The 15,446-nt window shown below is 39.9% G+C and overlaps 1 protein-coding gene across 1 annotated transcript; it reads right to left on the reverse strand.

Annotated features, from left to right (window-relative positions):
• Positions 1–1,517: 1,517 nt before the first annotated feature.
• LOC127443485 (uncharacterized) lies at positions 1,518–5,412 on the reverse strand. The gene is made up of 3 exons (XM_051702148.1): positions 4,655–5,412; positions 3,798–3,831; positions 1,518–2,839 (listed from the first exon to the last, which is right to left on the reverse strand). The coding sequence occupies exons 1-3, from the start codon at positions 4,892–4,894 to the stop codon at positions 2,409–2,411; spliced, it is 705 nt and encodes a 234-aa protein (XP_051558108.1). The 5' UTR covers positions 4,895–5,412; the 3' UTR covers positions 1,518–2,408.
• Positions 5,413–15,446: the final 10,034 nt, after the last annotated feature.

Below are 15,446 nucleotides of genomic sequence, written 5' to 3' on the forward strand. Positions count from 1 at the left end.
ACCCTCCAGTGAAACACTGGGAAACGTCCCATATTGACGCCATCGTTGTCCGTCCAGGGGGAGGGGGGTCTCCTTTGCGTCTCCTCGTTTAAATGTGAGTGTCTTTTTTCGGCCAACATACTCAGCGTAATACAGGATAGTTGGCAACCCTAGAACCGAGCACGTAATCCTTCTTTTCTTGGTCTCCTAGAGAAACTTCATAATGTTAGTGTGCCGTGTGAACCTCCTTAACATACATTAGAGCTTTTCTGTTTTTTTTTTGTTTTTTTTTTGTCTTTTCAAGTAAAAATATCTAAGTATCCTTAAAACAAAAAACTACAGTATCTCAGTCTCTCTCAGAGATTATATGTCAGACACTAAATGGACCAGAGTTAAGAGACACAAATTAACACACAGCAAAGCTAACAGAGACACGTGCACCTACAAATGCACATAAAAAACACTATATTGACAGGATTAACTCATTAAAGGCCAGTTTTTTCACAGAGATGTCTTACATAGAATAATTTGCGCAATTTTTAATATACTTTGCAGTTCTTTTGCCATTTAAAATACATATATATATTTTACAAGTAAAAATGCAACTATAGCAAGCATTGGGCACAAATCTCTTTACTGAAAGCTCTCATAAAAACCTGTGCGAAGATTGGCATAATAAGGAGTTTTGCCCACTGGTTCAGATGTACTTGTCTAAATTTATATTTCTTATTATCTAAAGCAGTGGTTCCCAACTCTACTCCTGGAGGTCCCCCAACACTACACATTTTAGATATCTCCCTAACTCCCGAATTGCATTCTCAAACAATGTGTCTTTATTTTTAAGAAATCCACATTATTCAACATTTTTCACAAGTGCCTAAAACTTTTTCACAGTACTGTATTTGTATATGGGGTTAGAACAATCTACTTAATTCGACTGGAAAAGTTTGTTTTTTTGTCTTCTAATAACCATAAATCTCACTAAACTTCAAGTAAATAGATTTCAAGTAAATATGTTTAATATTTAAAGAGTATGTTTTTTGCACAGTATGGTTTTGAAACATATTTGCTGTGTTTATTTGTTTGTTTGGTGAGTGTTTGCTGATGTGGTCAGGACTGAAACTTCTCTTGCAGCACTTACAGAAAGTGACATAAATGCATGGAGGTAGCCTGAATACAGCTGTACTTTCCTTCCACCAGGTCTGCTGAGAGCTTGTCCAAGAACATCACGAATGAGATCTCTTCAATATCTCAATTGTTTCTCCTACCGTGACATATATGCTTACATCAGAAGTTTCTCCTGAGAAAAAGACTCCTGTAATGTGGAGTTTAAGATGAGATCTCAACAATGTAAAATCTTCGCTCAGAATTGCCAAGAGTATGAATATTTCTCAAATATTTCTCCTCAAATTCTACCAACAGCAATTACTCTGAGGTATGCTATCTATATTTAATTTGTAGCTCTATACTCTGACTAGAATATTAATTGATCTTATTTTAGGCATGTTAAGATTACTGAAAAAACAAATCTGAGACCTCACAAAACACCCCACACATCTGTATAATTCACTTTATTAAATATTCTAAGATACAAAATAAAGCATTTCACAAACTTTCATCATTGTAACATTCCTCTGTAGAGTTGTTAGCATTCAAAACATCTGCACTTCACATCAAACAGCACAACACAAGTGTGTGTGGGTGTGAAGAGTCGTTTACGGACATTCATAAGTGCAGCTTTTTGGGTTTTTACAGTTTTCAGAAGAGTGAAAACATTCCTCAAACTGACAGTCTCTCAGAGTAGCCACAGCTGTTAACATGCTATGCTAGGTAAACTGTCCAACAATGACACAAACAGCCAAAAACTTTTCCCATCGGTCAAGCATTATTGGAAAAAGGTGCATCCCCTGACATACTGCTCATATGTAGTGATATCTACACTGTTCTACACTCACGGTAAACATCAACTCATCATATATACAATATAAACAAATTATGAGTTTAAATATTACAATTATAATGACACATAAATATATTTAAATTATAAATAGTGCTTAAAGAGCTTTGTTTACCTCTTTGGTCAGTCATCAGCCCAGACAAAATCAGCAAATTTTCGTTTTTTTTTTTTCCGTAATTTTGTGAAATTGATTTAAATATTATGGGTAAAATGTGTTAAAGTATTATTGGTAGTTGAAAGCACAATCAAATTAGTCAGTATATTTAATAAACGAACAAACAAGGGGCCGAGGAATGTGAACTTCGCGAATAACGGATGTTCCAATTCTGCTCAAATTTTCACTAAGATTGCGTCTGGGCTGCGTATACCAAAAAAAAAAAAAAAAAAAAGTGTCGATGAGGGTTCGAGACCCACGAGTTCATAGCTGCATGCAAGGAGTCCATGTTCTCCTGAAGTTAGTCTGTCAATGACCTCATGCAGTTCCTAGTCTGTCAACCATAAACATCCCAAATCCAGAATCATTCAAATCCAGCTTCCAATGGTCGAGGTTCTGTTCTGAAAACGAAGTTTTTGCCAGTAGACTACTTTCCTTTTCCAGAAACATGATGACACGCCAGCATGTCCTGTTAACTGGTGCTGATCCGTTCGTATCTGGCATATTCGGCAGCAAGACTGTACAGGTCAGCTGCTTGTTCTCATGTTGATCGTAAAAGCTGGCGGTAAATTGCCCGGACGGACATTTGTATATGCAGGAAAAAGTGAGATGGACGTACAGGAAGTAACTTCCAGCTTCCTTCACGCTCAGAACTCTATCTTTCTTCTCATAGCTGTACATCGAACCGATGGACTGTCCCTTACCATAAGGTATAGATTCCCACTCCACTTCGCCTTCCACCAGTTGACCTGCAGGGTAGAGACAAAGAGACACACTCAGTTTCAAGAATTATGCTTAAGTAAACGTTCAAAGAAATATTCTGGGTTCTGTATGTAATCTTTGGGAAATACTTTCTCTTAATATGTAAGCAAGTCAATCCTAGGTTGATTTAGGTGAAAAGTGCGATCACTGTGACTCTGTGGCGCTCTCAAACATTGACTCAACCAATCTGAGTCTGAGACAGCACTATGCTCTCTCTTGAGCTACAAAATGACTTCTTGGAGATTCTTGTGTCCTGGATTGAATATATGTAAACTACTGTAACTGTTAAGGCTGTTGCTATTTTTGTTCTTTTTTTTTGTTTTGTGATTTTTTCCCCTTTTCTCCCCAATTTGGAATGCCCAATTCCCAATGCGCTCTAAGTGCTCGTGGTGGCGTAGTGACTCGCCTCAATCCGGGTGGCAGAGGACGAATCTCAGTTGCCTCCGCGTCTGAGACCGTCAATCCGCGCATCGTATCACGTGGCTTGTTGAGCGCATTACTGCGGAGGCCCACGCTATTCCCTGCGGCGAACCACATTATAGCGACCACGAGGAGGTTACCCCATGTGACTCTATCCTCCCTAGCAACCGGGCCAATTTGGTTGCTTAGGAGACCTGGCTGGAGTCACTCAGCACGCCCTGGATTCGAACTCGTGACTCCAGGTGTGATAGTCAGCGTCAATACTCGCTGAGATACCCAGACCCCTATTATTGTTCTTTTAACAAGACGTTACAACGTTCAAGTCAGAGCTTTCATAATATTCAGAGTTTACTAATTGTAATGACGAGTTCTACGAAGACGTAAATGCTTGTTACAAGTCGAAATCTCGTAATTACGGTTATTCCGACATGACGAGAACGTTTAACATTCAGACTACGACATTTTTTTATGCAATTTGTTAGTATTTAGAGTTCAATATTTGAAATATAACAGCATGGAACTTACTGTTGGTGGCCCTAAGGTATGCAAAATTCTGCATCTAGAAAAAGGGAAACAGAGAGAGAAAACATCAGATACAGGTTTATCAACGATGTGTTCGCCTGCAGGGAGAGACAGGTAAAGAGTCTGCTGAAACTGACTAACTGTCCATGTCTAAAATAATAGAGCTCTCTGAAATGATACATCATACATTTCTGACTTTATCTATTGCAGCTGCTAACAGAATTATGGACATCAAGTAGTGTAAAATAAAGGTTCTTCATAGGTGCTGAAGTTCAGAATTAGAACCCTCTTCTTATCCAGAACCATTTATTTATTTATTTATTTTGGCTGTATTTGTTTCTTGAGTTGCTATATGGTTCGTTGGACATTAATAAAGTTCTTGATGTCACATTATAGGTTTTTATTGGTCTCTAGACCAGTGGTTCCCAGCCGTGTTGCTGGATCTCCCTTATCTGACACCCAGTTCAGGTCTTGGAGTCTCCACCAATGAGCTGATAGTTGAATCAGGTGTGTTTGATTAGGGAGATATCCAAAATGTGTAATGTTGGGTGGCCTCCAGGAACAGGGTTGGGATCCACTGCAATCAAAAGCTGTTTGTGGAACTTCTGGTTCTGCTATGACATCAGCCTGTACTAAACCAAGTTGGAACTTTTAATTTCAAGACTATAAGCTAATTACTGGTCTAAAATGGGTACATGTGCATAAAACATGTAGGCATTACCACATTACATATGTCATTTGTCACGGTAAAATGGCAACAATATGTGCAGACTGCTTTATTAGAACATGGCCGTGCACTGCTGCAGACATTGCATACTTTTGTCAAGTCGCATTGCAATAAGACCCAATGTAAAACTCACATTATATGCGGCTCCAGATGCGCCCGCCATGAGTTTGTCCGTGTATCCGTCGGATTCTTGCGACGTCAGCGCGTTAATCTCGCTCTTGAGGTGTTTGGTGAAAAACAACGTGGCAGTGAGCATGACGAAAAACAGGACGAAGAGCGCGATCACGGACACGATGAGGAAGGTGTCCAAACACCTGGTGCGGGAGCGCGCATCGGAGGTCTTACTCTCAACATCTGTGGACGCGGACATCATCAGAAGACAGCTGTGTAAAAGTATCCACAAGAGGTGCTTCTCAACTGATGGGAGACATTATGACGAGAGCTTTATAAGAGAGCTGTAGAGGAGGAAATAACAGGTTTCCCTCGTCACCTCCTCCCACTAAAGAGACACAGACAAAAACTCACTGACTTTCCGATTCTTTCGCTCTTGCGCAAGCGAAGGTGGAAAGCAACAGAAGAATGAAGTGTTCAGCTCTTATCTCATTTAATGTCATCCTACATTACTTTCAGAAGGGGTTCGTACCATTTTATTGTGACTGTTTAAAGTAGAAGATTTGAGTCGTCACTAATAAAAATCAACATACATTTAAAAAAGATGTTTGCACCTTTCCATGTAGTACTCCATATGGTACAAAACATACATTTCTTTATGATTGACAGCAAGCGTTATTTAAGCGTGCAAAAGATGGCATCCTTCCAGTAGATCTGGGTTCCCCAATTAGTTTTCACCAAGGGCCAATTTCTGTCAACAACACAAAGCCAAGGGCCGCCACTGTCCATGTTATGATAAAGTGTTTGTGCTGCTATTATTATTGTTGTTGATGATTTTATTGTTTTTGTTGATAAAAGAGTGACAACATAAATATTCTGATTTTTCTCAGTTCTTTTTCTCAGTATTATTAGCCTGTTTTTTTATTTTGTATTTTTTTTATTTTTTATTATTCAAACAATTATGAACATTTTGCTTGTATACAGATACACAAAACTACACAACTTTGGCTTTTGAAAATGTAAAACCTAACAAACAACAACAAAAAGATTTTATTTGTATTTTTATGAACAATCTGAATCTCTGTGTCCTCCATGTGAGTCAACCATTCCTGCTCATCTCCAAACGGGATCTTCTCCCAGCACTTTCCCTAATTGCAGATTAAATGATTATACCTATTAGCGTTTGCTACAGCTTAGAACCCAAAGTATACTTCAGTTTTGACACGAACACTGAGTGTCTGTGCCACCTTTCAAAGTATGCTACAACTTCATCTGACTGTGCGCATAGACAGGTGTTTGGCGCTTGCACACTAAGACTGAGAGTTTAGACACAAAGATGTCTTTATATTCCTTCAGACTCGTTATACAAATGCAAGTATGTCCTGATCTGCTCACTCACGCTTTCGTGACATGCATATCCACTGTTGTTGTTTCCAACTTTGCCTCCTGTTGTTTTACAGGCGATTACATCTAGCGCTTCTTAATGAAAGCAGTGGCTCAACGATGAGTCTTACCGCATTGTGGACCCTCTATTTAGTGCAAATAATTCCAGACACATTCCTATTCTGTGCGTTCAAAGATGCGTTGTTAGAAAAATCGGGCTGCACGTGTTCAGTGCTCGCACATTCTGCTGATGACAAGATTTGCATCAACAAAGTATACTTCGGGCTTTAGTACGGGCCAAACATTTGTCTCTCACAGGCCGGATGTGGCCCACAGGCGCCTATTGAGGATCCCTGCACTAAACGATAACAGAACATAATACATAATCCCTGAAATGTAAACTAAGATTGTACAGTACACTATATATACATATATACAACAGTTAGTTCCGGTCCTTGAATCTGATTGGACGAGAGACGTTCCATGAGTACTGATATCACAGTACATCAGCACTCTGATGCTTCACTGTGTGCATCACTCCGCTTGTGTTCATGCTGTTCTAAACTAAAGTGTAAGAGTAGTGCAGATGTGTTAAGAGCTATCTGTCTATTCACGTGTAATTTTATGACATTACATATTTTAGCCAGCAGGTGGCAGCAAAAGACCATTTTTGTGTGTAATATGGTCTCATAAGTCAGCATCAGTCAGTGTTTTCATTCATCAGCACTACGTGATCGCTCGGATTACTACTACACTACTAAAGCTGGGAAATAGCTTTAAATGGCTTTAAACTAACAACTTCAGCATTAAAGCTCATCACAGCTGAGAGACACAACAGACTGATTAATTACTCAAACTCAAGGCGCTTACCTCTTACTGGACTTTCCACATTGGAGAGGACAAAATGGAGGAGGAGATTACAGTTTCTATAGTGAAAGACTCTTGCGCACCGGCTACCACGAAACAGGGAGGAATACCCCTGCTTGAACGGCTATTTTTCCACTGAGAAAATAGGATGCATTTCACCAAAATGACTTTATCTTCAGAAAGCTGACTAACAGACTACATCATCTCTGCTTGGTAGTGGCAAAAGGTGATGATGCACTCCATCTCTCCCTTTCTCTCTCTCTCTCTCTCTCTCTCTCTACACACACACACACACACACACACACACACACACACACATCCTTGTTTCTCCAATAACATGTTAGAAACAGTCCAAGTTGTAATACTAGTAGTTCTGAAGTGATGTTTTTGAGAGGCTTGGATGCATTATTTGGTTTGAACCAGCAATGGCAGATTCTGATCCTTCACATAAGAATGTAGTTCCATGCACAAATGCATTTTTTGTGAACGTACTTAGTTTTTCCTCATTTTTAAAAATATACTTGTTCATTGAACTGTTGTATATATGCAATATCACACTCGCAATCATGCTATATGGCCCTAAATCAGCACTGCTGTGATTACCTACACTGCTGATGTAGGGCCATATGATATTGCTTAAATATATTTACGTGTGTGTGTGTGTATATATATATATATATATATATACATATATATATATATATATATATACACAACCCCAGTTCCGAAAAGGTTGGGACGGTATGAAAAATGCTAATAAATACAAAAAGGAGTGATTTGTAAATTATATTCACCCTTTGCTATATTGAAAGCACTACAACCACACATAATATGATATTTTACCTTGTGAATTTTTCTAAACTTTTTTTTTTTTTTACATTTTATGTACAGTAATTTTAAATCAGATGATTGCAACACGCTCCAAAAAAGTTGGGACAGGGGCAATTTAAGACTAATAACAATTTGATGAGTTGAAATAACAAGGCAATGTGAAACAGGAGATGTTAAACAGGTGAGGCAATCGTGTCATAGTATATAAGGAGCCTCCAAAATCAGCCTAGTCCTTCAAGAGCAAGGATCGTTCAAGACTTGTCAATTTACCAACAGATGCTTCAGCAAATAATCCAGCACTTTGAGAACAATGTTCCCCAAAGACAAATTGGAAGGATCTTGGGCATTTCACCCTCTACAGTGCACAATATAGTGAAAAGATTCAAGCAATCTGGTCAAATCTCGGTGCGTAAAGTGCCAGACGAAAACCACTTCTGAATGCACGTGATCTCTGATCCCTCAGACGTCACTGTCTTAAAAAAACATCATTCATCTGTAATGGATATCATGAACATGGGCTTGGGATTACTTTAGTAAACCTTTGTTAGTCAACACCACTCGCCGCTTCATCCACAGATGCAAGTTAAGACTTTACTATGTAAAGGAGAAGCCATACATCAACACTGTCCAGAAGCGCTGCCGACTTCTCTGGGCTCGGTCTCATCTTAGATGGAAAGTAGAACAGTGGAACTGTGTTTTTTGGTCCGATGAGTCCACATTTCAAAAAGTTTTTGAAAAACACAGCCATCGTGTTCTCCGGGCCAAAGAGGAAAAGGACCATCCAAGCTGTTATTAGCATCAGGTCCAAATGCCAGTGTCTGTATGGGCCAGGGGTGTGTCAGTGCCCATGGTATGGGTAACTCTCACATCTGTTAGAACACCATGAATGCAGACAGATATGTACACATTTTTGAGCAACAAATACTGCCTTCCAGAACCGTCTTTTCCAGGGATGTCTTTTCAGCAGGACAATTTCAAACCACATACTGCCTGGATTACAAGTGCATGTCTATGTAAGCAGAGAGTGTGGGTGCTAGATTGGCCTGCCTGCAGTCCTGACCATCTCCAACTGAGAATGTGTGGAGCATTATGAAGCACCCCATACGGCAACGAAGACCCCGTACAATTGTGCAGCTAAAGACCTACATAATGGATGATTGGGGGAAAACTTTTTTGGAACATGTTGCAATCATCTGATTTGAAATTACTGTACATTAAAAAAAAACAAAAAAACAATGAAATTCACAAGGTAAAACATCATATAATGTGTAGTTGTAGAGCTTACAATATAGCAAAGGGTGATTATAATTGACAAATCACTCATTTTTGTTTTATTTGCATTTTGCTTGCTGTCCAAACTTTTTTGGAATTGGGGTTGTATATATATATATATATATATATATATATATATATATATATATATATATATATATATATGAGACACACTGATGAGCCAAAACATTATGACCACTCACAGGTGAAGTGAATTATGTTGATCATCTCCTAACAAGGCCACATGTCAAGGTCTGGGTAGATTAGATGGTAAGTGAACAATCAGTTCTCGTAGTGAATGCAGGAAAAATGGGCAGGAGTAAAGACCTGAGCGACTTTGACAAGGGCCAAATTTTTATGGCCAGACGACTGGGTCAGAGCATCTCTGAAACGACAAGGCTTGTGGGGTGCTCCCGGTCAGCAGTGATGAGTACCTACCAACAGTGGTCTGAGGAGGGACAAACCACAAACCAGTGACAGGGTGTTGGGCACCCAAGGCTCATCAATGCACAAGGGCAACGAGGGCTATCCCATCTGGTCCGAACCGAAAGAAGGTCTACTGAGGCACAAGTCATAGAAAATTTTAATGATGGTTACAGGAGGAATGTGTCACGACACACAGTGCATCGCACCCTGCTGTGTATGGGGCTGTGTAGCCGCAGACCAGTCAGAGCGCCCATGATGACCCCTGTCCACCGTTGAAAGTGCCTACAATGGGCACGCGAGTGTCGGAACTGGACCTTGGAGCAGTGGAAGAAGGTTGCCTGGTCCGATGAGTCCCGTTTTCTTTTACATCACGTGGACGGCCGTGTACGTGTGCACCATTTACCTGGGGAAGTGATGGCACCAGGATGCACTGTGGGAAGGTGACAAGCCGGTGGAGGGAGTGTGATGCTCTGGGCAACGTTCTGCTGGGAAACCCTGGGTGGACATCAATTTGACACGTGGCACCTACCTAAACATCACTGCAGACCAGGTACACCCCTTCATGGCAATGGTATTCCCTGATGGCAGTGGCCTCTTTCAGCAGAATAATGCACCCTGCCACACTGCACACATTGTTCAGGAATGGTTTGAGGTACATGGTGAAGAGTTCAAGGTGTTGCCCTGGCCTCCAAATTCCCCATATCAAAATCCGATTAAGCATCTGTGGTATGTGCTGGACCAACAAGTCCAATCCACGGCAGCTCCACCTCACAACTTACAGGACTTGAAGGATCTGCTGCTAATGTCTTGGTGCCACATACCACAGGACACCTTCAGGGGTCTTGTAGAGTCCATGCCTCGACGGGTCGGCGTTGTTTTGGTGGCACGCTGAGGACCAACTGCATATTAGGCAGGTGGTCATTATGTTTTGGCTCATCAGTGTAAATATATAATATAATATATACAGTATATACTGTATATATGTGAGGTGTCATTATTTTTACTGCATTGCTGTGGAATAAGCAAGAGAGATTTTCACTCACCATTCCAATTGTGAATACAGTAACTTGCCAATAAAGTGATTTATTTGATAGGCAGTAGATTTGGCCACATGATCCCAGTTGAGTTTTTCATTTGCAAATGTTGTACACAGATGTTGAAAACAGGAAATGGGGTGGTAAGGTTTATGAGTCAGTAGCCTTGTATCAAGGTGATTTTTGTGAGGGTTTGCATCATTTCACATCGTTGCATGTGAAAACATGTTCATCTGAACCTGAGGACTGTGAGGAAGTGATGTCATCAGCAAAGGTGTAAAAGCAGTGGCGCGCGCCCACACACACACACACACACACACACAGTAAGAGTCACTTTCTCAGATCCCTTGTTTACATTTTCCACTTCCCACATGGCCTCATTGACCCATTGAATAAACATCATCTCTTATCTCCGAGGGTGTGTTTGAAAACTACCAATATAAGAAAAGTCTTGCACAATTTCTGCTCCAAAATATATTTAATAAATAACCATGTGGTTAACATTTCAAGCCACACAAGAGTTTTCTTCAGAATATTTGATGCTATTTTTTTGGACTCAGCACCTTACAAACATTGATTTGGTGTGTATGTTTATACCGACATTGTTTGTAAGTGCTTAAGCAATAGTCTGTGTTTGTGTGTGTATGCGTGTAGACCAATGTATGTTTGGAACTCTCTCTTTCTGTCATTTCCATCAGCTTCCCTTTTGAAAGTGAGTGTCAGTCTGTGGGTGGGTCTTTTATTTTCTCAACTCATGATCAGAGTTTACTTTGGGAAAAGTAAACAAAGTCACAATCTGGAAAATCCGGCTCTAAAATAAAACAAAATATCTATGTATATTTAAATGAATCTGTCTATCTGACAGGGAATCCTAATAGTTATAAGCTAAATAAAAGAGTTTTAACTGTAAATTAATGCTGTCGATATATAACGCTTTAATTCAGTGCGACAGATGGTCACATCTGTGCAGATTCTCAAAATTCACTCTGGTTGGAACACAACCATCAAAATCAAGCTGATGTGCAATATAATATGCAAGGCTAAGAACATGCTAATTGAGAGATAAAATCATGCACCATGAAAACCAAACATAGGTTCAGTACACCTGACAGGTCATGAGTGACCGTATCTCATATGTTTTGGCACTAAAGATGTTGCCAGTCAGTGAGGGAAAGCCTATATTTCACCTAAAGGTCATACCCACTGCTGCTGATCACTTACGTCATACGAGCTCTGGGTTTTCATGTAGACACAGTTGTAAATGTGGAAGTACACTAACCGTTTCAGAAAAACACACTACTTCAAGGACTAAAGCATCTGTTTTGGTTCCTAAACTAATTTAAAACTGTAATTCTGTCACCACAAAGTAACCAGATGTATTATTGTGATAATTGCTGATCAGCGCAAACATGTCCGAAATGAAAAACAAAGAAAAGAGACACTGAATCTATCTGTCATGTGATATTGCACATTTTGGGAAATGTGACCAGCAAGCTGAAACATGAAAACATTTTTCTCATTGCCCAAATTAAATCAAATCTTATGTAGGGCCAAATTTATCCTTAGTGTGATGTCACTGTGGAGTCATATTACACAACAGCCAATCAGAGTATCTGAAGGACAGTTCAGTTTGAATGGAACCCCATTTCACAACTATGCAGTTCATGATGACATTTTCCCAATAGCACTATCCTTTTATATTCTAATGCATGGGTGTGTTGGGACATATGGGTGTGCCAGGGCGGAAGTTTGGGATGATTCTAGGGAGACCAGCAAACCTCCTGACTTTCCCCTTATTATTTTGTAATTTAAATGGACCCTTTTGCACAAGTAATCTAGAATCTTAATAAGAGATTATCTATTTGGATTCCTCTTGAAGACATTCAGTGGTTTATCTCAAAACCATGCATTTCACACTCTTAACACACTACTTCAGGAATTTAGCAAGAGAGGACACAGCAAAAATCAGGAAACAGGAAAGAGTGGAGAGAACAAGGGTCCAAAATGAGCATTCATAAAGTGCCATATGTGTAAATGTTGGCTGGTACTGCAACATTCTGACTGTAAGAACAACAGTCTGACTCACCGATGCCCGAAGTGACGTGCATGAATTAAATAAAAAAACTTCTTTCGCAAATTGTGCATCTTTTACCTCAGTGGAAAATCGAAGTTTATCTAGGATGCCTAGATAATAATTCCATTGTCATTGGGGCAACAATATAATTGTTAATATTATAATTTTTAATAAAAATTATGCAACTACCTGCGGCCTGGCAGGTAGTTAGCACTCTGTAAGTTGCTGTACATCAAGGATGAACTGAAAATGAAAATGAATCATTCGTAAATAGGGCTGCGCAATTAATCGAATAAATAATCACAATTACAGTTACAGCTACAACAATTAACTAATTGTGAAAAGAGTCAGGATTCGACTCCTGTTGGCCAAAAAAATCACAGACATGTCCGTTGTTTGGTTTCTACGTAAATATTTTTCAGAATTTGTTAACAGTTTTGTTTTTCATGCTGCTAAGAGGGCTCATATTTGAAGTTGACTGTTTTGCCATTGTCTTGATTTACCAAATAAAATCGCACCTGAATATAATTCGCACCTGATAAAAATTGCGTTGTTGAGAAAAAAAAACTGCAACTTTAAAATGCTACTACTGTCGGAGGTCATGTGACGCCATGCAAGAAGCAAATGTGTGAGCGACGAGCTCTGCGCACTTTGCAAAATGTTCGATTATTTTCATGTTATAATTTGGTGAAATTTGATACACCCAGTTACACATTTGCTCTTTGAGGCAAAACATGGCAAAGAAGTCAAAATCCTCGGGCTCTGGAGACATTAAAAGACGCTTACGTGTTCAGGATGAAAGCCCCGACTGGGGACTCGATTTGGATGGCGCGGCGGGAGAAGGAATCCAACGTCAGTTGTCCAACATGTCGGTGATGTTGACGAAGGTTCTTGCTGACTTGGAGGATCTCGTTGTAATACGTCGATCGATCACAGCGATGGAAATAAAATTCTCTGAGTTACAAGAGTGTCGGATGCTGAGAGACGAATCGATTATTTGGAGTCTTCAGAGAGGGAATTAACCGCTAATCCACCCGCGACCAAAGTTGATCTGGAACATCTCCTTGAAAAGCTTGAAGATCTTGAGAATAGATGCCGCAGGAATAATGTTCGAATTGTTGGAATTCCTGAGCACGAGGAGGGCAGAGATTTGGTGAAATTCCTAGACAAGTTTTTCCTGAGTCTGCTCGACATCGAGCGAGCTCACAGAGTCCCGGCTCAGAGATCTGCTGAGGGAGACAGGCCCAGATCGATTCTGGCCAGATTTCATCCGATAAAGATCTTGAGTTGCGTCAGGTGAGGAGCAACGGGAAGCTTTCTTGGAAGAACCATAATATTTTCTTGTTCCCGGACTTTGCGAGTTCGACAAGAGAGAAACGCGATCGGTTCAAGGAATGCAAGAAACTCTTACATCAGAAAAAGATCTCGTTCGCGCTGATGTTTCCAGCCAAACTGAGAATAGAAACGAAGGTCGGTCGCAAAGTATTCACATGTCCAAATCAGGCAATGTCTTTTATAGAATCAATGGTTGAGTAAACTGTGTTGGCTCCGCCATGCAGCTGGAGCTTGTTTTGTGAATAACACTTTTCCTTGAAAAGACTTTTGCATTGAAGTTCCTAGCCAGTTTGAGAGTGGACACTACGGATGACCTCAGAATATCTACATGCTCACACAAAGGATGTCTTTTATAAAGCTGATGGATTGTGTAAGTCATGGTATATATGTTTAAGCGGCCTCCGAGTGAATTGATTCGATCATCCGAGGAACCGGGATGCCGGTTTTGTTTCTTTTTGTATTGGTTCCGACCTAGTGGCTGGAGCTTGTTCTATTGAATAACACTCCTTTGGAACAGCTGTGGATTAATCTGTTCGTTCTTCATGCTTATTCCTCCTGCTGGCTGTGGTTTGTTGAGTATTTTTATGGGACATTGGAATGATTAAGTCATCCGCTGAACTCATAACAGCCAGCTCACTGAACATTCGTTTGTCTCTCTGAGGAATCTGAACGATTTTATATCGGCTAGAATTTGTTTTGTGGAAGATCACATCTTTGAGACAGTTCTGTGAATGAATCTTCATGTTCTTTGTGTTCATTCTTCCTATTGACTGGGTTTATTTCACAAAGTATTTTCTGTTATATAATTTGTGAGGCAAAATTGAGCAATCCGATGGCAAAGTTGTCGTGGGGACTCGTGTGCATTCATGGACCTTTTAAGTTTTGAGGGATTGTCGCCGGTTGGCGCTGTCGTGCATGGGGTTAATACGCACGTTTTTCTTTTTTCTGTTTGTTTTGTTCGGGGGGAATGTTCGGGGGTTGATTGTTTCACTAATGGGGAATGTGGTCTTCATAATTTTGTTTTTGACACACAATTTATTTTTTCTATTATATCAATATGTCAGTTGTTAATATGAGTGGATTGTCTCTCCCCACATGGAATGTAAATGGGTTGGGGCACCCCATAAATAGAAGGAAGGTTATTTCTTTTCTTAAATGTAAGAAATATGATATAGTGTTTCTTCAATAAACACATCTCTCCCCGCAGGAAGCTGAAAAATTTGCTTTTTTTTTCATCAGTCCATAAGATTTATTCTAGAATAGATTTTTTTATATCCAAATCCCTCATTTCATCTGTTGTTGATTGCTCAATTGGAAACATCTCAGTCTCAGATCACGCCCTGGTGAGTTTAGAGGTGTTGCCACATATGGAGAAAAATAAATCACATAGTTGGTGCTTTAATGTATCCCTTTTGCAAAATCCTGATTTCCAACAAATGTTAATGACTGAAATCAATGTATATTTGGAGACCTATTGGTCTCTGTGGGCGTGGCTTGGGAGGCACTTAAGGCGGTTCTTAGGGGTCGGATCATACAGTATGCCTCATTCATCAAAAAATACAAAGCACGAGAACTCGTGGAGTTGGAAGGGA

This window comes from Myxocyprinus asiaticus, chromosome 7 (assembly GCF_019703515.2).
Source record: "Myxocyprinus asiaticus isolate MX2 ecotype Aquarium Trade chromosome 7, UBuf_Myxa_2, whole genome shotgun sequence".
Lineage (NCBI taxonomy): Eukaryota > Metazoa > Chordata > Actinopteri > Cypriniformes > Catostomidae > Myxocyprinus > Myxocyprinus asiaticus.